Below are 20,490 nucleotides of genomic sequence, written 5' to 3' on the forward strand. Positions count from 1 at the left end.
TCGAAGCAAGGATGTAATAATGACTGTTGACAAATGACAAAAACCCATGGGCTGAGGAACACTTTGTTTGTTTGCATTCTGTTTTTATTGACATTTTACAAAGAAACCCAACTTTTTTGGAATCAGGATTGGAATAAATTCATGCTTCTTACCATTGTAGCACTTCCTGGTCCGGTGAAAAGGACATGACTGGGACCAGGCTGTCTTTGTAAGTGCCTGAATGGGGCACCCAGGTGGAAGTTACCATACCTGAGCTGTTTCTCAGGCTAATTAAGAGTTTTGATTCAACTTGTAGAGCCTAGTACCTAAATTTAAATTCATGTGCAACATGGTGCATTTTTATAAATGCATTTTATGTTGAGGTCATCTTATGTTGTAAATTACTGTTTGTCATCTCTCAGTCAGTCAGCATGATCCAGAGAGAGGCCAAACATGAAGACAGTTTCATTCACAAAGTGTGGTGCCAAGGACGTGGTGATGCTGACACAAGTTTGTGATGCCTATTCTAAATATCTTTCAAACGAGACAGTCATGTTTTCCTTATTTGAGCATGATGGAATAGTCCTTCAGACCAGTGGACATTATCTTGATTTACCACGTTATAGGATGACTTTTGTGCCACTTAAATAAGTTCAGTAGTGATTCTGTTCAAATTAGTTTTTGGATAAAACAAACAAACAAACAACTTGGTGATTTTTTTTTAAGTTTAAGTCAAACTGAAGGACTAAATGCTTCTCAATATAATTCAGTAAAACCCATAATATTGCCTCAAAAACAAACAACAAACGTGTTTTTTTTTTTTTTTTTTTTTTTTTTTTGGATAGCTCATGATAAGCTAACGTTTTGGAGATACGTGTTTTTTACAGGGCAGAAATTATTTGCAAAATAAACCACCCTCGACCTTGGAAACTGTTTTGGTGCTGTGTCTAATTCATAATTCATAATTTCTTTCGATTAAAGGCGCTCGAAAACACAACGTACTGCACGCATGACTATTACCACCAAATTATGGAGTTTACGAGGTGACATGAAGGCAGCAGGAGCTCCCGCAGACAGGAGAGGGCTGGATGAAAAATACTGCCGGAAAAAAAACAGGTGGATATCAAGCAGATGGATGTCCGTCGTCAGTATCAGACTGAACGACTTTGAAATATCTGATCCAATATATTTAACAAATGTGTGACTGCTCTGCGTGTTGCAGGTGTGATTTCTCCTGACTGACGGCAGGTTATAAATCCAGAAAGAAAATGCCTGACAGCGTTGTGAATGAAAGCACTTCGATTTGCTCTTTAACTCCGAAACAAACAAATAAAAACAACCGCACTGGAGACATGTTCCTAATCAAGAACTGAGACCATTGAGGGGTCATACCACAGAGAAACCAGCAGAGGACGGTACTGTGCAGAGAAAGACTGCATGCTGTCTGCAAAGATACTGTGAGGAGTGATGATACCAACAGTACACAAACAGAGAGGAAAAGGCTCCCTTTTTTCACCATTCCACATCCAGTTGTCCTTTCATTTTTCTTCTCTCTCTCTCTCCAGTATTTCACCATATTTGTCTTCTTTCTCTCCTCTAGAGTATATTCAGTTTATATTAGTGATTCCTAATGTTTCTCTCATATGTCATAGGCAAAGTGGGAAAGTGTGAGGAAACATATTTTGGGATATTACACAGCCTGCCTGTCATGAATTCCATCTCCATCAGTTGATGAGTTGATGATCATAATGCTGATATTTTTGACAGCGCTTGAAGGCAGCATAAGAAGAAAAAGGAATGGGATACCTGAGGTTTTCTGAACCTGTGATAAAAGTGAACAGTGGTGTTTAAGGATGTAGTGAATTGTCTGCACAACACATTTTAATGATAATCAGTTAATTATAAGCAGCATTTTCTGAGACGCAAAACAAAAATCTATCCGTCACATAAACTTTACAGTTGTCCATTTATTTTCAGCACAATCAGAGAAAATGAATTTTTTTTTTATCAAACTGCTCACTGCAGAGTGGGAACTTAAGTGAAAACAAGGAAAGGGAATAAAGAAAATAAACTCAAATACAAAAAACATGCTTTTGTGTTCTCCCCTTTCCCTTAAATATCCATATTGATGCAGGCGCTTATTTATGTTTTGGAAAAATCAGCTCTGTCCGTCGTGTATGGCCACCCTGGCAGACTAACTTCTCCTCCTTCACGCTGTTAAAAAAGATAAAAAACAACAACAACTACTACAAAATATGAAAGGTGGGATCATGTCATCTTTGGTTGAGACACAAGACAAGTCATAAACGCTAACTGTTAGCAGCTAACTGCTGTTAGCATTGATATATTAATCAATGGCATATTATTGCCGATATCAGAGACAGTAGGATAAGATAATAACACAGTCACAGTGGAGGCCACACAAAGTAGGATTCTTAACATTGCTGACAGATATAAACAATTTTCGTAAAACGTTCGTCACCTTTGGAAAGAAATGAAAAGTTTTGCCTCTCATCTGTTACCATCTAATCTGAGTCACAGAGCTGAGCCTTTCATTTTTCCAAGAGACACCTGTGAACCCTTTATCACCATGCTAAAGGTATTTCCAGAATAACACCTGTTTTTACACCTTCAATCACCCTATTTGTGACTCTTCTTTTTTAAAGCCCTCAGCCAGAACTGACAAAACTATCAGGCACACATTATCTATATGAATGTTATTTCCTATTCCTATATTTCCCAAGTGAATATGTCAATGTTTTTCATACGTGATACAAAAAGATATGTCATATTTGTCTTTTCTGGATTAGTAATGAATTGCAACTATAAGGAAATGGCTTAAAAATATGCTGCTTTTCTCTGCACCGGGGATTTGTCTTTCAGAAACATGAGAGGCGCAAACTGTCACAGCACTTACAGGTTGTAGAAGTCAGTGTTGTTGAGCTCCTCCCAGTCCCTCCAGGTGAAGTAATGTAGGCAGCCTCTCTCTGGACAAGGTGTGTGCACCTGCTGAGTCAGCCCTGGCCACTGCCTGGACAGCGCAAACAGCTTGGACATCAAAGCCAAGATCAGGTCCCACAACTGGCGGAACTCTGAGGAGGGAGAGCAGCACTGTAGACGTGCAGAGCATTTGGTCCCATCATGAAAAAGAGCGAGCGTAGATTTTTACCCTCATCCTTCTCAGGTCTCCTGCAGCGTAGCTCTATGAACGGATCTCCGTCTTTGTTTTTCTCTCTCACCAGAGCCAGTCTGTTCCCACAGCAGAGGAGACACTGCTGTCTCCCCACCCAGTGAGTCTGGTACAGGGAGCACGTCGCGATGATCACCCTGTTGGTTCCATACAGTAGGTACAGGCGCTTTATGGCAGCTTATTGGCGACGAGCATTGAAAAACATTAAAAAAATTTAAATGGTAACTCTAACTCATCTTTATCACTTTTGCAAGATAAATGTTTATTTAATGCTTTTACTGCAGCCAAAATAAAAAAATAAAAAATTGCAACTTTGGATGACCCCTGATTTTCTGTGGAAAACGTTTTGGTCATATTCTTTGCTAAATATTGCAAACCTAAAGCAGATCACGGCTACCTTTAGAAGAGCTTGACCCTCAACTATCGCAGCAGGTCCAAAAATTATCAGCAAAATCTAGACATTCCTATTCTGGGTTTGTTTTATTTATTTTATTTTATATAGATTTTTTTTCAATTATTAGTATTTTCTTTGTCAACTTCAGTCTTTTGTAGAATTTTGTAAGTAATCAATACTGCGGTATATCGTGTTGTTTTTCATCACGAGCCACCAGACTGTTGGGTAGTATCCTGATTAAAACATAATGAATTTCAGTGATAACTGTTGTTATACATGAAGATATAGACGATGTCAATGTTCCAAGCTATGCTACCTGTGGAAGAAGCCATGAGGAATCTCAGGAAGGAAGTACATGTGAACACTGAGGTCATCTTGCTTGTCCTCACCCCACTTGTGGCACACTATGAGGTCGTCCTTCAGGTAGATGGGGAAGAGGCAGGCTCCATCTGGATCTCTCTTGGCTTCCCCGGCTGACTCCCATTGTTTCTCACCAGGGATGAACTCTGGCGCTTGAGGGTTCAGAGGACTTCTAACGAGAGCTGGGAGGCAGACCTCAAAGTGCTGCAGCAGGGTGAGGATCATGCCTTCCTCCCTTTTGGTTCCCACCACCTCTCCGACCAAGTCGTCATCGTCCTCCACCAGTTTCTCCAACTCTCTGCGCAGCAAGATGCGCATTGCTGCGTTGTGCAGGATGCCTTTGCACCTCAAGTCATCCACCCAGGTGAACTTCTGTTTCACCAGAGCCCCCTCCTGCATGAGAAGGTCTCTGGAGATCCCCTCCAGCTGCTGCACCAGATCATGTCTCACAATGGTCTGCATTTACAGAAAGAGGCGGGAAGAGTGAAACATGGTTTGTAAATCATGTAAAAAATATATGAGCATATGAAGGGATAAAAAGAGTTTAGATGCTATTACATGCTGCTGGAATGCCCAAATTTCCCCAGCTGGGGATAAATAAAGTTTTATCTTATCTTATCTTATCTTATTTTCTTTAATGGAAATTAAAAAAAAAAAAAAAAAACGACTGCTGACCTTGAACATTGAGATGAGGAACGATGGCTGGATAAACACTCTGTCACTGAGTACACGGATGTCTTCGTACCAAATGATCACGCCGATCCGGTGCAGATATCGCAAGAGGAATCGCAAGATAGAGTGGAGACTCTCTCTGCTCAGTTTAACATGGTTGAGAATTAAATCACTCAGTTCGTCAAGAAGAACAATACCTGATATAGAAAACAGAACAAATTTCAATTAAGGTGTAAAATCAACGTTAAGAATGTTCAACCCTACTTTAAATAAAGCAAACTATCGTTAGGGTTAAAAACTGGCTTACCATGTTGGGGAATTTCGTCTAGTGCAACAAGTATATGAATGGCTTGCTCCACCTCTTCGTAACTTTTGGGTAAGATGCTCTCAGAACAAAGGAACACTCTCTCTGACTGAATGCATGTCAAAATATGACTCCTGAGTTTTGCAATATCCTCCGACTTTGTGCAGTCAATGGCTACAAGATCCAGAACCTGAAATGAAGGTTAAGGGCAGCTATGAAAAGCTCAAGGGAAGAAAAAGTTATTATACAGCAGCACAATTCATAGACTAGGGAAGGTTCATGGTGGTTTTCTTGAAATAAAATATTTTAAAGATTAAAATTAAAATGAATGTAAGAGCATTTATTTACACAGGAATATTCCATTTGTAGGAGAAAGTTACTTAAAAAATGCAATCAAAACACAAATGATCAAAAAATGAATTTTTAGAGATAATATAATACATGCACCAATTGATCATACCTTCAGATTGTATTCCAAAAGACAGTCCAGCTTGTCCAGCTGGTCCGTAAAGAGAAAGAGGTCTTTGTTTTCTTCCAGGTTTTTCTTCTGGTGTTTTAAAACCACCCTTCTGTTTGCCAACATGGTTTTGACCTTCTCCTCTATGTCTCTCTTCTTGTCCATCACCTCCTCCTGGTCTCTGCACTGGTCGCAGTGTGTTCCCACCAGCAGGACCACAGAGTCTGGCACACGCAGCTGTATGTTGTTTATCCAGAAGCACAGTTGGTCTTTGAAAGAATGTGGGTCTACAATGCTGTAGCTGATTGAAAATCACAATCAAATAATGTTATCATGGGCTCATTTCCAAATCCTAAAAACCTAACACAGTGTGCACAATCATGTTTGTGTTTATTACTTGTACAAATAAATTACTCCAATAAAAAAACTTAATGAAACAACTGAAAGAGTCCACAGTCATGGTAGTGGCTCTGTGAGGCTGTACTTTGGCACAGTGGCACATTGAGCTAAATGCTACCATTGGAATGCTAATGTGCTGAATGAGCGCAAACATGCTGATGTTAAGCACTTGTTTACCATTGTCGCCATATTGGTTTAGCATTTTAGTATGTTAACATTTGCTAAAGGGCACTAAACACAAAGTACAGGCTACTGGGGGTTAGTTGAGTAGATGTTTGGCCAAAATGTTGAACAAATGAAAAGTTTGGCCTGATGATGATGTTAGATGGAAAGTGATTACAATTCATCCTGACGGGGAGATGGATGTATGTATTAAATTTCATTTCATTCCATCAGATGCTTTCAACGCCATGCTTATTGTCATCCTTCTTCTAGATCTCCTAACAGACAAGCTTTGTATATCACTTTGGTCAGTTATGATTGGTCAAGGATGTTTTGACGTGTCTCTTGGCCAAGTCACAACAGGAACTGAGGCACCTTCGTATTGAGGTATATGATCAGATCAACCAAATATCAAATATATGTCAGATTAAGCATGATCAGGGGTAAACTGATGTTTAAAATGTTGACCACTCCACCTAGGGTCAGATCAGGAAAAGATAAACCAGAGGTGGTAAATTTTATAGAGGGGGCTATTAGGACTAAATCTTCTATAGATGTAAACATAGATTGTCACAAAGGAGAACATTCCTCAGCGGGACCATACCCAAAGCATGATCTGGTCTTTGAGATAGGAAAGGTATAGGTGGAGTAAGACAAACCGTCATGCTATATATTGTGTTGTCTGTATGTTAAGGGCAGAGTTTTGTGACCTGACCCTGAAGCTCTCTCAGATGGTCGGCATCTGATCTGATACTGCTTGTTAATAAAGTTCTCTTCAACTCAAGCTTGTATCAGCAGAGTTCTTCCTACACCATCATCATACCACTGCTTGGCAGGACCTGGCTGATAAACTTTAGTAATGTAATTTGACACGGTAACCATCTGGGAAGACATAAATATCATGTTGCATGATCCTGAGCACTGGATGGTGGTGGCATGTTATCGATATCCGGCGTCTCTAGACATCTACCTCTGACTTGGATGATGTCATTACCGAACGCCGGGCGCTGCGAGCAGCCAGCCACAAGACGGCTAACTCTGCGGCAGTCGGCTACGAATACGCAATAACGAACCATAGCTGTGCCAAACTACAGCTAAACTAGCCGACCGCCGGCTCAGAGAGGAATAGCACCAGCATATCAGAACAATATTGGAATATGAACGAGTTTCGCCGCAGATTATGCGTTAGAGGCTGCGCATGGATGCCCCGAGTACTCGCATTATACGGATATACGCGCCGCTCCTCTGGGGCTAATTTCTTCAAAACGACTCCAAATGCCACCAAAGTTGTCTGGGTGAGTAAATGGTCGTATTTAATGCTAGAAATAAGGTCCAGGTTGTAAAAAACGACAGTTATCCCTTAAGGGGTCAAAAGCCAAAAGCACTGGAATCACTGCTTTAGAAGATGATTAATCGGAATTCTTATTCTTTCTCACCTGGATAAATCAATGGTGAGGATGACAAGGGCTCGTGGTGTGATGAAGACATGGTGTGTCAGGTAGTACTCCTCCTGCCCTGCAAAGTCCCAGAAAAGGAAACGGACTTCTTGGGTGTAGAGTTGGCTGATTTCAATTCCCTGTGTCCGGTCCTCCACTGCCATGGTCACAGGCTTCCCTTCCCTCAGGCTGCGGCAGAGTGTGGACTTCCCTGCCATGGAGGAGCCCAGGAACATGGTCTTCACTGTCCAGGAACTGCATGTGTTTGGGTTCTCCTCCATTTGGAGGAAGTAGCTCTGGATGTCCTTGACCCCTCCAGCACAGACCTCCTCTGGTGGGCACCTCAGTGGGTTCCCCGTGGCCTTGCACACCATCAGCTCACAGCTGCTGTTTTGGAACAGCTGGGACGGGAGCTCGGACAGTAGATTCTTCTCAACAAAAAGCTCTTTCAAATTTGGGAGACCAACTAGTGGTTGGATGTTTTGCAGGCAGTTCTTGGAAAGGTCCAGGTAGGTGATACTGGTGCACTGGTTTATATCTGAGGGAAGCCTGGCCAAGCGATTAGCACTGATATTTAAGAACTTTAACCTCCTAAGACGTGGGAAGATTCCCTCTGGAATGGATCTGATGTTGTTCTGGTTAAGGTAGAGTGTCTCTAGTGTGTGCAGGTTGTGCATTTCCAGAGAAATCTCCACTATCTTGTTCCTGGAGAGATTAAGCTCCATCAGGCGGGTGAATCGGGAGATACCGGTGACCCGTTTCAGTTTGTTCCTCTGTAAATCCACACATGTAACATGTGTTACAAGGTCCTGAGGAAGGGACTTCAGTTTCTGTCCTGACAGGTCCCACTGCTCCCAGCTGTTTCCTGCATATGAATGAGTAGGTTTACAGTATGTGGGAGATCTGGGCTGAAAGCATGGTTTATGGAGTTGTCTAGGAAACCTCACAAAACAAAACCACATATTAGACCGGAGAGTCTGAGAGTTTTAGTGAGCGAAGTTATCCAAATAAGTAAGTAAACCTGCTTCATGGAACAGACCTTGGTGTTTTTGGAACATCCCTTCGTGTCTACTTATCCCACCTTTGAGGATGTGGCAGTTGGATTACTCTGAATGAAACCAGGATATTGTGATACATTTAATCCAAGTTTCTAATCACTGTGCTCGGTCACAACAGGAAGTGGCACAGCAAAATTAATTTGCATGTTCTTGGAAAAAGTTAGTGCTAGAACCTTGGGTGATGTGGTGGCTGCTTGCACGCTTGGCCATTAATCGGACAATTAATGAACACAGGCCATTCAAATGAATGTATTAAGAGCTGCGGCTGTATTATATGCTTTGGTGTGATGTAGGTTGAGCCAGCTCGACTACTCAAATCACTCTGAAGCTGATAAATAAATATGTCTGACTGGTACAAGTCTGCAAGTTAGTACAAAAATAGTGCTTTGGAGATCATGGAGTTTAACAGACAAAATGAGAATCTGGGAGAAGGTTATAATGATATATAGGAAGAGATGAATAATGAGAGTTCTCTTGTTCTATATAAACATCAAATCCAGAATCTGATCAAAGGTGGAATATGAAACAGAACATGTTGCTTTATGTGCAAATGTACAGGTATTCATTCCATACAAACAACCATTTTTGTTGTTGACTGAATCAGAAGCTTTTAGCAGAACTGTTTTTAGAGAACTTTTGTTACTTGCTGGTTAAAAAAAATCAGTGAAGTACTTTCAAAAGCCACAGAACCAGTCAGGGTGGTTTTGTGTGGAACAGGAAGGACCAGCGTGAACCAGCAACACACTGAGCTCACAACTGTGCAGACGAATCGGCGCAACTCAGATTCAATAATTACAGATCTCTACCAGTATTTAAAGTACATGTTAGGTTGCTTACCATGTCCAGAGGCCATTTTATCCAAATATGTGCCTAGATATTTGTGGGATACTGTTCTTGCTGGGTCTTTTTAGGAAGTGAGCTGAGGGTGTAACAGTGAGGGCTGTTTAGCTCAATATGTGCTGCAAACCAATACTTCACACCGCAGAGATAAGGAAGTGAAATGTACAAACTACTTCCCATTTCAGAGATTTAACAGATGGCCCCAGTGCATAAAAACACAAACATATACAGTGAATCAGAATTTCTGTTCCATTATTACAACATTTGTGGGATACGGCGCGTACACCCGTAACACTTTTAAGACCAGCACTTTCCCTAGTGACGAAATGAAAGCGCCTTAGTTTAAAAATATGTGCATTTGTTAACTGCTGCATGGCAAAACGTCATGGCAAACGTCAGCACTGTTGCTCCACAGGAAAAAGGACAAAAGTTGTCTCCGTAGATTTTGAATGTTCTCATTTCTGTGTGAGTTTGTTTCCACCCACAAGCAGAAAGCAAGTGGGTTAAGAGAACTGCCAGTGCAGGAAATCCACAGGTGTAATTGATTATATTAATAATGGCTGCATTCCATTTAGGTGTGCCAGTTACAGGGCTCTGATATTGTGCATTTTGGCTAATTGACATGATGTACTGGAGCATGTTAATGGAATAGAGCCATTATTAATATTGTCATATGGCATCATGTATAAAATACCTGTTGAACTAAGAGAAAAGCCAACACTTTGACCTGTTGATATCTGTGCAGAACTGTCAGGGCCCTCTGGGACTAGTTAAAGCCCAGCTGGACTTTTTCACAAAACAGATTTGGCATGTTGCAGTGGGAATAGCACAGGTGTAAAAAATAAAATGATGACATTCATTTTGTACTGTGCATGCTTGCTCACAGCTGTCATTAGGAGCACATGAACAGAAGGGAGGCGCCATTAATGCTTTTGGTAACGCCTCTGCTTTTCCTGCTGTGAATCAATATGTCTGCTGTGCAAAAGGCCTATTATTGCAAGTTCAGAGTACTTTATTGTCATATGCACAATATTTGGGGTGAAGCAGCCATTGGCAATGAAATTCTTGGTTCTCAGGCTCCCTCCAACAATGCTCAAACCGTAGAAAAAAAGAAAATTCGCCTTTTCAGCATCTGAATCATTTATTGCTTCCTACCATACTCTATAAACAGATATTAAAATGTTCTTCCGATATTAATATTCAGTATCTGGGCTTTTTTTTAATGAATGTTGAGATACCAAGCTATGGTATGTAGGAAATTCAAGTGCTGCCGTCTATCACCCCATTCATTTACACACTACCTCCTGCCACGTTGTCATTCCTGATACTGCCACCAGATGGTGCCAATGTAAGGCATATACTTCACTCGCAGCATTAGCATCACCGTAGTCACAGTTGCGTTGCAAATTTGCTCTAGTGTAAGCCTATTCGGCCTTTTCTAAGCAGTCATTATCATGACACTGCTCCTGTTTGTGGTCTGTGTGTGCCATAACTGTTATATGAAATTCTTGGCAATGGTGAGATTCCCAGTGCAGCTGGGATGCTGCCTTAGAACTGTTGATTCCTCAAATGTTGCATAACATAGTAGAGTCATTTCAGTTCAGTTCACTTCTCTAGGGATGAGAACTGCACTGTTACTGTTATGTGTGCGATAGCACTATCAGAACTGCATTACTACATTGCACTTGTTCACTATGAAAATGAGGGTAAGGGATAAATCAATAAATAGATCGCTTTAATGTTGCATCACATCAGTCAGTGGCATTATTAACATTATATTGCGCAAGTTATGTTTGCTCCGTAATTCAATGTACCAATGCACCAATTGAGAGGTTAATTTAAAGATATGCTACAATGTAAAATCAATCCAGTAGTAAAGATTATGGTGTGCATCATTAATCTCCAGCAAAAAAAGACACAATTTAAAGCGTGGAAATTAATAATAACAATAACAATTAACCATATTTCAGTGTTGTCACACAGTCGTGCTAAGAAAGGCAAAGTTTAATTACAAACATACAAATGTGTATGTTTTGAAATCATATGCAACCTTCACACAACGAGAGATTGCTCATCTCATTCAAATGAAGTTTGGACAGTCAAGCATAGCCATGATTTACATACTTTAGTACTCACTTACTTATCTCATCTCATCTCATCATGTCGTCTCTTCAGATTTAAAGGGGCATTGCACCACTTTTACACATCAGACTGAGTAGTCACACTCCGTCTGTGAAACCAGCTGTTTCATTTGGTTCTGGAGCTGCTTTGTCAAATCAGACAATGACCCTGATGACATCATCAGGGTGACCTGGGCTTCGGCTAGCAGTATTCAAATTTTGAAGAAAAAGGTTGCCTCACATACATGGGTAAAAGAGTTTAAAAGACATGGCCGTTTATCAGTCGGGGGGGTCTAAACAAGAACTCCACTGAGCAAGATTTTGAAGGTTTAGTCCTAAACTTAGGATGTCTCGGTTTCTGTTCTAATTTTTGGCCTGCTTTTGAACCCTTTCAATGGAAATGTACTGATCGCTTCTGAAAACCAGCTGCTTCTGCTCCTTGGTTTTGTAAACCATATGTTTCCACATGAGATATAAAACAATGAGAGTATTTTCTTTACTCCGTAATTTAATTTCGTGGCTTTTGGAAAATACCATGCCACATTGTATGCTGCCAGTAGCCGCTTCCATTGAATGTTAATAAAAAAAAAACAAACAAACATGAACATGTATTTTCATAATTATTTATAAAATAATTTATAAACAAACAACAATATGAGGCCACAAATTAAGTGATTTTGTCTTAACATAATGTCTAATTTCTGCTAAAATCCCACATCTTAAGAAAAAAAACAAAAAGAAAATAACTATCTTAGAGTCACCACAGTGCTGGCTTTCTACTGCACCACAATGAAGGCAACAGGAGTCTTCTCGCACACTGCTGCTGGAGGCATTTATGTTTTCCCCATAAGTTCACAATCCGGTTCCTTTCCATTTGGCAGCTGGGTCCGATTATATTGACTTCCATCAGGAATCTTTGGGATACATGAGTTTCCTGTCACACAGGTACCTCTGGACCCATCTGCTGGGATTGACATCCAGTCGCAGGAAGTTCTGCAGCCACTCACTCCTCTGAGCCCCCTGGACGAACTCGTCCAACGTAATGTGACCTGCAGCACAGACACATTGTCTTTGAAGGAATCATTTCTGGATAAATATTGAGGAAACTTACAGTATTTTTTCAGGGATGTTCTTGAGGATTTGAGTGTGCAGTCAACATACCGTCACTGTTCACATCGACCACTTGAAAGATGTGCTCACACACCTGCTGAGCAGTGAGGTTTTCTGTTCCTGTTCCATCAGACACTGAACCTTTCTTGATCTTGTAGATTATCTGAAAGATAAATCCAGCTGTTAGACGGTTTCTAATGTTGGACCGATAATGCTGATGACAAATGGTGCGGCTTTCGGCCATGCTAGTCATTCTAGGGATGGCAATGTTGGTCTGAAGTTCTGTAAGTTGGTGGGTCGGTCCACCGCTTTCATGGTATCTTCAACAACTATTGGATGGATTACCATAAGATTTTGCTCTGATATTCATGGTCCGAAGAGGATCGATTGTAATAACTTTGGCAATTCCTTAACTTTTGAGCTAGCGCCATCATCAGACAAATATTTTAATGTCAATTACTTTGTGAACGTGCTAAAATGCTAAACTAAGATGGTGAACATCTTAGTAAATATTATATCTGCTAAATAGCAGTTTAGCATTCTAATTGTGAAAATGCTAGCATGCTGACAACAGCTCCTCTTAAGCAGGAACGAGTCAACTTGATTCAATTAAAAATCCTGCTTCTGAAGATCTGATGGTCTTAGTTCGGTCAAAGAGAGAAACTTGCATTCAGAAGGTTTAGCCTTCTGTTTTCTCTGCTTAATAGGCAAAATAGGTGTGAGTATTTCCTTTCTTGAAATTTTGTAGTTTTGTAGATCTGCTTGGTTTGGACCCCGACTGCTGAAGTTGTTCAAAAATACTGCTTCCATATAAGTCCATAAGATGTAGAGAGTTTCTATGCATTAACACTGGACTAGAACTTAAATTCACCCCCAGCAATATCCAAGAGTTTTATGAAATATCGATCTACATGTGTCCATTGGTTGTCATAAACAACTTCATGCCTTGCTTAACAGTTTGCTGGTATTTAATTAAGCATTAAAAACACCTGTATACACAGGGTTAGGGTTAAGATCATTTTTAATCATATTTAATTCATTTAATCTTTAATATTATAAAAACAATACACAAGACATGATATTACTGCTGGATTTACCTTTTAAATACATAATTAGTTTAAAAAGATAATCATAATTGACAACATAAAGCTGGTCTTTTGAGAACGTGAGGCTGTACCCAGAAGCAAACACTCGATTTTACCATAACAATCTTCTGCAGTTCATCTCTGTCTAGATAGCCGTTGCTGTCGCTGTCAAACACCTTGAAAGACCACCGCAGCTTATCTTCGAGTTTCCCACGCAGAACAAGATTAATTGCGGCCACGTACTCTATAAAATCCATTGTGTTGTCCTGAAAACAGGGAAACATTATTATCACAACTCCAGTAAGGACAGCATGCTTGGCTAGAGACAGGTATTTGAAAAGTACACAAATCAGTTGGCAAGTTAGCACTTGGACTTTTGATTTGAAGACTGAAACATATAACTTCAAAGCAGCTTTGTTACTCACGCGATTCATGTCAAATGCTCGGAAGATGCTGTCCATGTACTGTGATTCAGGTGTACCGTTCTGTACTCCAAACATCCTCTTGAACTCATGCAGGTACAAAGATCCACTGGGGCACTCCATGATGAATGACTTGTAGAGGTCCTGGATGCTGGTTAACTCCAGTTCTTCTTCATTTGTCTGTATTTGCTGATTCTGACCCATGCTAAAATCTCAATCCTACCACTGCAGTAAAAAAAAACAACAACCGAATTTCCTATTTTATATGAGTAATAAATAAATACAGATGGTTTAGTAAAGTAATATTCTTATGACTGCCTCGAATGAATAATCCAGCATCCATTTCTTGGCTGACACTGACGGTTTCTTCAAACTGCTCAAGGGTCTTGAACTGAGTCGAGTGTAATAACTGGTTCATGTGACCAGGGAGGAGGCTTATTTTCAGCCAAAGTCTTTGACAAGCTGTGTTTAAAACAGTAATCCACATGCCTGATCCCATCTTGAGCCTTTAGTGACCCGAGGTCACTATAGCGGACTTACGTGATCCTGTCTTGAACCTTTCGTGACCAAAGGTCACAAGTACACTTTACACTATTAAAATAACAACTGTAATAGTGACTGGGGGCCTTTTTCTGTGCGTGGATATACAGTCTGTCCAGTATAAACTAAATCTCAGCAGGGAAATTGTTCTGCAGTTGTTAAGGTTGTTCGGTTACTAGCCAGTCAACATTGATTAAATCAACTTGTACACCGAAACAATCTCAGTTATCTTCCCTTTATTTTCTCAGCTGCTCACTAAAACTTTATAGGTCAGGTCTTAATACAGTAATGCATGCTTTGTCAAGCCAAGTGCTTAACCTTACTTAATCTCTTTGATTAATTCTTTGTTTCTTTGAGTCTGCTTAAGGGAATTCAGCCATCATGAGTTAACCGCTGTATTCTGTGGAAAAGGTCATCACTGTCTGTTGCAACCCTGTCTGTTCTGTTAATACCTGCTCCATCCTCGCTTGTGAACCACTGAGCCTTTCCAGGATGCCCCTTTCATACCCAATCATGATACTATCACCTGTTACCAATCAACCTGTTCACCTGTGGAATGTTCCAAACAGGTGTTTTTGGAGCATTTCACAACTTTTCCAGTCTTTTGTTGCTCCTGTCCCAACTTGTGTGAAACGTGTTGCTGCATCAAACTCAGAATAAGCAGATATTTACAAAAATCAATGAAGCTGATGAGGTCAAATATTAAATATTTTGTCTTTGTGCTGTTTTCAGTGGAGTATTAGCAAATTTTCACATTCTGTTTTATTTATATTTCACACAGTGTCCCAACTTTTTGGGATTTAAATGGTACCTGATTCATACAATAAAATTAAGCTACTAATCACTGGTTGTATTACGTGTATTTTTTCACCTTCAGTTGTGACTTGAAGGCAGGACCGCAGTTTGCCTTTAGATGGCGACAGTGAGGCTTACTGCAGACGACAGTGTGGATGACACGTTCACACTCAGGTAAACCTGCAGAACACACACACCGACAGGTGTGAGTGACTGGGAGGAGGGGGCCTGTCACTGACTAAGAGCAGGCTGGTGGGGGTGTTGTAGATGGTCTCTGTACATCAGCTGGTTCTAAATGAGAACATGATGTAAACCACTTATAATAAAGAGCTGAGCTATTCAGGTCTGTGCCAGTGAAGATATCAGCACACATTTGAAGAGCTGGGAAGCAGGAAATGACAACAACTTTTCAGTTTTTATTGAATTGCAATCACTGGTGTTAAAACCTGACTTTAACAACAGTTAACCAGATGAAACATTACTACTTTATATGATGGACTTTAATTCAATACACAAGATCTAGTTTGTCCTAGTAATTCTTTGCTTAAAAATGCAGTTATAAAACATCAAAGTTACAAATAGTAAAAAAAAAAATATATAGAAAAGCAGATATTATTATCATTGACTCTTTACATATTGACACTCCATAACAAGAGGGCTGAGATGTCAGTAAGCATGTGTACTATTTAAAGATAATATCATTGTCCCAAATTTCCCCAACTGGGGATAAATTAAGTTTTATCTTACCTCTTAAGCTTAATGATTATGTTCATTTTCATAGTGAGAAGGGAGAGTAATGTATACAAAACAACAAGTAATCATATTTTTCTCTGTGTTGAAACTGTTCATTCTGAGACTTTTAGTGTGATTGTTCCTTTACGAAAAAAAAACAAAACAATTGATGGCCATTTGAGAATGACTAATTTCACAGTGTGTGAGTATGAAAAGTAAAGTATTCATGATGAATCCTGATTCTAGTTGTAATTTCAGCTGGATTTTAACCATGATGATTTGTCCACATGGGAAAGGCTTATGTGCTTTGACATTTTAGAAGTGTGCACTCCTTCTCCTCTGCTCCAGCACCCACCCAGCAGGGTTCATGTCCAGCTTCAACATGTTGAGCACCCAGGGGTCCTGCTGTGCACCTCTAATAAACTCTTCCATGTTAATTTGACCTGAGGAACAAAAAACCCAAGCAGGATTAATAATCCATCTGTCTACTGTCACTCCAAAGGTGCTTTCACTGAATTGTAAAACTGACATGTGACTAAATGCTTACCATCTCCATCACTATCAACAGCCTGTAATATTCGATCCACAACCTCATCTACTGTAAGATGTGAATCACTAAACTCTGTCTTTGAGCCTTTCTTTAGATGGTAGATGCTCTAGATCAGAAAAAGAAACAGAAATGTCATGTTAATAACACAGTATATGTTGTCAAATCAAGCATAAAACTTCTTTGATGCAAAACTGAGGACTTTTTTTTAATGTTGCTGTTCTAATTTGATACTTAAAAAAGCACATTGAAAAATAAATTTGTGGAAACACATCTATAGATGGAAAAGCACAGGTGTAGATAATAAAATGAATGATGGCTGAATTTGGCTGCTTTTGTGTGAGGGTCCTGGTGTTGTGCGTGCTGGCTTGCTGTCACCCTGTCAAGACCAAAAATGAAGGCGTTTTAGGGAGTGACAGTGAATATGGGAGAATCAGATGAGATAGAAGACATGACAAGGTCCACAGCCTGTGCTGCAGAGCTGAACAGGAGGAGAAAACATCACATCCTGGATGAACATCATCTAAACATAGATGAACTGAGCTTGAAACTGAAAGCCATACTGTCAAAGGGGAACTTTCTGGAAGAGAATCCTCTTTTGCATGTTAAGTATTTTAGTTGCATCCAACACCCACAAGACATGTCGTTGTAGTCGACTTACATCAATCATTGACCGCAGTTCTTCCCTTTCAACGTAGCCATTGTTGTCTTTGTCATACGCCTTGAATGACCAGCGCAGCTTATGCTCCAGGTCTCCCCGGAAAACAAGATTCAGCGCTGCCACGAACTCAAGGAAGTCAATCGTATTGTCCTGAAAGGGAGGTCGAATGAGAACAAGTGGGTCACATTTTCGCATTTGGGTAAAGATGGAGGAAATGCAAGGCAGTACCAGCTTTACTGTCTCACCCCATTGCTGTCAAAAGCTCGAAACATGTTCTCCGCATAATCAGACGCTTCCCCTGTCGGGTCCACACCAAAGAAACGCTTAAACTCGTGCAGGAAAAGAAGTCCGCTCGGGCACTCCATGACAAACTTTTTATACATGTCCTGAAGTGCCTTGATATCGATCTCCTCAGAGTTCTCTGTTTGCTGTGTTTGCCCCATGGCTGGCTGGCTGGTCGTTTAACAGTCCATCGTCCTGTAGCCTTTGGGTGCCCACTCCACGATGGAGTGGCCAGACTTGAAATGGGCACGTCTACTCTGAGGTGTTTTTTATAACCATGTGGAATCCCGGAGCTCCAGTTTACATTTGACACAGGTGATTAGTGTGGCCTCAGGATTACTAAAGCATTACCTTGGTGGGGTTTCCTCTCTCTGAGTTAATAAGATCTACAGCTAAATGTGGGCCCAGGCAAAACTCGTAGGAGTGGCAGGCATTATTCCAACATGCAAATGAAAGGTATCTGTGTTCTAGTAATGAGACATACAGTATATCGCTACTGCTGATAGCGAAGTACTTGATCACCAACAAATAATGGGCTATGTAAGCCCAGTTTGATGTATTTTTGTATGTATGTCAACATAAATGTTACTCTCTTTGAGTAAAATTGCATATATATGAAATATTGTCACCTTATGGAGGTCTAAATGGGCTGTTTTAGCAAATAAATTACCCACTTTCTTATCCAGCACACACAAAGCAACATTAGCATTCATTTGGAGTCCACCTTCTGATGGATATATGTTGAATATACACTTTCCTTTCAGCTGTTATGGTCTCCACATACTCCTCAGAATAATATCTGGCTATTCAGCGCCTAGATGTTCCACTTCCTTAACCAGCTAGTTTCTAAACTTGTCTGGTGTTTAAAACTAAAAAAGACAACCAAATCATAGACCAACAGAGGCTAAAGCTCTGGGTGCTAATTCTTTTACACACATTGTCAACAAAGTAGCTTACAAAGTGAGCAACGCCAGGTCATCAGGTTGACATATATCTCTTTGAATTCAATATTTCTGCAGCTATTAAGTAAAATGCCACGCGATTCAGCACATTTGTGTCCCTCTCAGGTTAACTTCTAATCACTTAGAAGCTAACATTTGCTAATATGCTAAACTAAGATAGTGAATGTAGTAAACATTATACCTGCTTGGCATCAGCATGCTAACAATATTATTGTGAGCATATTAGCATGTTAATGTTAGCATTTAGCTTCAAGCTATGCTGTGCCATACACACAGCAGCCTCACAGAGCTGCTGGCATGGTTTTAAACTTGGGTTGGTTTTATTTACTGACCGTCAGACTGAGCTGCCTGCTGCAACAGCTAGTCCTGCTTCCTTTTAACTTTAACAACAACAACAAACAACCATGGCAGCGTCAGGTGACGACGAGTGCTCTTTATTCAGTCGGCACAAGGCCGTTAAAACAGTCTTTACCTTTGTTAATCCTAATACAGTTTGACTTTAAAAGAGCTATTTTTGGTTTTAGAGCTGTTAAACAGAAATGTGGCTTCTTTTCCATGATTTTATCTGCCAAATTGCTCATGTCCAAGTCCATTGCTGACCTTAATCAGCCATGGTCTTGTTATTCTGTTCAGAAAAAGAAGCTAAGAGACTAAGACGCTCGAGGTCATGCTAATTTGGAATTGGTGTATCAATCTCTTTTAATTAGATTGCTTTAGCTCTGCGGATAGGCGAGAGAGACAAATCCTACTGAGAGTCAGAACTGAGAGGATTCCTCACCGTGTCCAGATTAATGAGTGTCCGTCAGCTTTTGGAGAACAGTTCATGGTTACTTGCTGGTTGCCGCGTAATTTTATTAAACTGTCCAGCATCCAAAGATATTAAGAGAAGGACAACAGTTAGTCATGCTCACCATGTTTTTCAGTAGCTGTTTCTGAGGTGGTGCCCTGTCAGTCAGCTTTAGTTGGAGAACAGAGGTGTAGGAACTCACTGTTAACTATGCTTTGTGAATTAAGAAACCTGATGTACACTCTATTAACTTTTACACTGTCAGATGACTTGTTAAATACAGATTTGCAGGCTTGTTTCTTTTCTTTGTTAGATGACTATAGATCATAAAACTGAACGGAAAATAGCATTTAGGAGGAAGCAAAGAAAACAGTAACTTTCTACTACTACTACTAATGGTACAGGTACAGTGAATGGATCTTTGAGCAAGGTCTCCAGAGTAGCTGCTCAGTGTAAAATACAATAATTATGTTGTGTTAAAGCAGTCTTCTCTCAAATGATCATGCATAATTATGTGTATGCTGCTTTTTTTTTTACACAAATTATCATAAACAAGCCACCAAGCCAATCAAATGTGATAAATGCCATACAGTGCTAAACTGTTGCAACCTCTATCACATCATTTAACTGCTGATTTCTTGCCCACTAGACTGTTGCGTCCTGTAAAAGAAGAAAAAGAAAAACATTTATTTAATCAGCCCTGATGTAAAGTTTGGAGTTCACTTCATGCTGATGCCTCATTGGTTAATGGGTACTGTGCTAACGGTGTGATCCACATTAAAATCCCTGTGAGGTGATTAGAGGTTGCTTAGATTTACAAACAGCAGGAGGTCCACTGGAATAATGTCTGTAACATGTAGTTTGAACTACCTGTAATTAAATGTAAAGCATCTCTCATGATGATATACTGTATTTCTGGATGGACGAATGAGGAATAAGTATTCCATTGCTTTATTCTTCTTTGACAGCATATCCCTGCAGGATAAGTAAATTGTGGATCATACTGGAGCAACATCCTTGAGTTCTCAATTCACTTTCTTTGGTGCTGTAACCTGAACCCTTTTGTAGGTATGATTATGTGGCTCAGTCAGGCTGATCTGTACGTCTTATTGCACTGAGATTAGGATGGTTCAGACCCTCTAAAGTGAGGCAGAAACAGACTCGGCAACAAAGTAAAAGGATCCCAGTCTACCTAA

The 20,490-nt window shown here is 40.2% G+C and overlaps 3 protein-coding genes across 4 annotated transcripts; all 3 read right to left on the bottom strand.

Annotated features, from left to right (window-relative positions):
* Window positions 1-1,932: 1,932 nt before the first annotated feature.
* si:ch211-210p4.6 (malignant fibrous histiocytoma-amplified sequence 1 homolog) lies at window positions 1,933-9,371 on the bottom strand. Of its 2 annotated transcripts, XM_041940939.1 has the most exons (9): window positions 9,249-9,371; window positions 7,354-8,218; window positions 5,360-5,657; window positions 4,903-5,089; window positions 4,599-4,792; window positions 3,880-4,379; window positions 3,149-3,306; window positions 2,897-3,071; window positions 1,933-2,193 (listed from the first exon to the last, which is right to left on the bottom strand). In XM_041940939.1, exons 1-9 carry the CDS (start codon window positions 9,262-9,264, stop codon window positions 2,118-2,120), a joined length of 2,469 nt encoding a protein of 822 aa, XP_041796873.1. In that variant the 5' UTR covers window positions 9,265-9,371; the 3' UTR covers window positions 1,933-2,117. The 2 variants fall into 2 exon arrangements, with proteins under 2 accessions (XP_041796873.1, XP_041796882.1); XM_041940948.1 differs by lacking the exons at window positions 1,933-2,193; window positions 2,897-3,071 and having other exon boundaries at window positions 3,169-3,306; window positions 3,953-4,379.
* A 2,906-nt stretch (window positions 9,372-12,277) lies between these two features.
* LOC121608805 (guanylyl cyclase-activating protein 2-like) lies at window positions 12,278-14,192 on the bottom strand. Its single transcript, XM_041940185.1, has 4 exons — window positions 13,992-14,192; window positions 13,683-13,832; window positions 12,533-12,644; window positions 12,278-12,420 (listed from the first exon to the last, which is right to left on the bottom strand). Exons 1-4 carry the CDS (start codon window positions 14,190-14,192, stop codon window positions 12,278-12,280), a joined length of 606 nt encoding a protein of 201 aa, XP_041796119.1.
* A 2,127-nt stretch (window positions 14,193-16,319) lies between these two features.
* Window positions 16,320-17,706, bottom strand: LOC121606410 (guanylyl cyclase-activating protein 2-like). The gene is made up of 4 exons (XM_041936720.1): window positions 17,509-17,706; window positions 17,264-17,413; window positions 16,603-16,711; window positions 16,320-16,498 (listed from the first exon to the last, which is right to left on the bottom strand). Exons 1-4 carry the CDS (start codon window positions 17,704-17,706, stop codon window positions 16,371-16,373), a joined length of 585 nt encoding a protein of 194 aa, XP_041792654.1. The 3' UTR covers window positions 16,320-16,370.
* Between the last annotated feature and the right edge of the window lie 2,784 nt (window positions 17,707-20,490).

Source organism: Chelmon rostratus, chromosome 1 (genome assembly GCF_017976325.1).
Source record: "Chelmon rostratus isolate fCheRos1 chromosome 1, fCheRos1.pri, whole genome shotgun sequence".
In the NCBI taxonomy this organism is placed as follows: Eukaryota; Metazoa; Chordata; class Actinopteri; order Chaetodontiformes; family Chaetodontidae; genus Chelmon; species Chelmon rostratus.

Bases quoted from the DNA above. Each gene is read 5' to 3' on its own strand.
- si:ch211-210p4.6 (XM_041940939.1), bottom strand. The intron at 5,658-7,353 runs GTGAGAAAGAAT...ATTTTCAATCAG, and splicing joins CTCACCATTGATTTATCCAG to CTACAGCATTGTAGACCCAC. The intron at 4,793-4,902 runs GTAAGCCAGTTT...TTTCTATATCAG, and splicing joins AGACGAAATTCCCCAACATG to GTATTGTTCTTCTTGACGAA.
- LOC121608805 (XM_041940185.1), bottom strand. From the start codon at position 14,192: ATGGGTCAGAATCAGCAAATACAGACAAATGAAGAAGAACTGGAGTTA. The intron at 13,833-13,991 runs GTGAGTAACAAA...CCCTGTTTTCAG, and splicing joins GAGCATTTGACATGAATCGC to GACAACACAATGGATTTTAT. The intron at 12,645-13,682 runs GTAAAATCGAGT...TTTATCTTTCAG, and splicing joins AACTGCAGAAGATTGTTATG to ATAATCTACAAGATCAAGAA.
- LOC121606410 (XM_041936720.1), bottom strand. From the start codon at position 17,706: ATGGGGCAAACACAGCAAACAGAGAACTCTGAGGAGATCGATATCAAG. The intron at 17,414-17,508 runs GTGAGACAGTAA...CCTCCCTTTCAG, and splicing joins GAGCTTTTGACAGCAATGGG to GACAATACGATTGACTTCCT. The intron at 16,499-16,602 runs GTAAGCATTTAG...TTTGTTCCTCAG, and splicing joins TGTTGATAGTGATGGAGATG to GTCAAATTAACATGGAAGAG.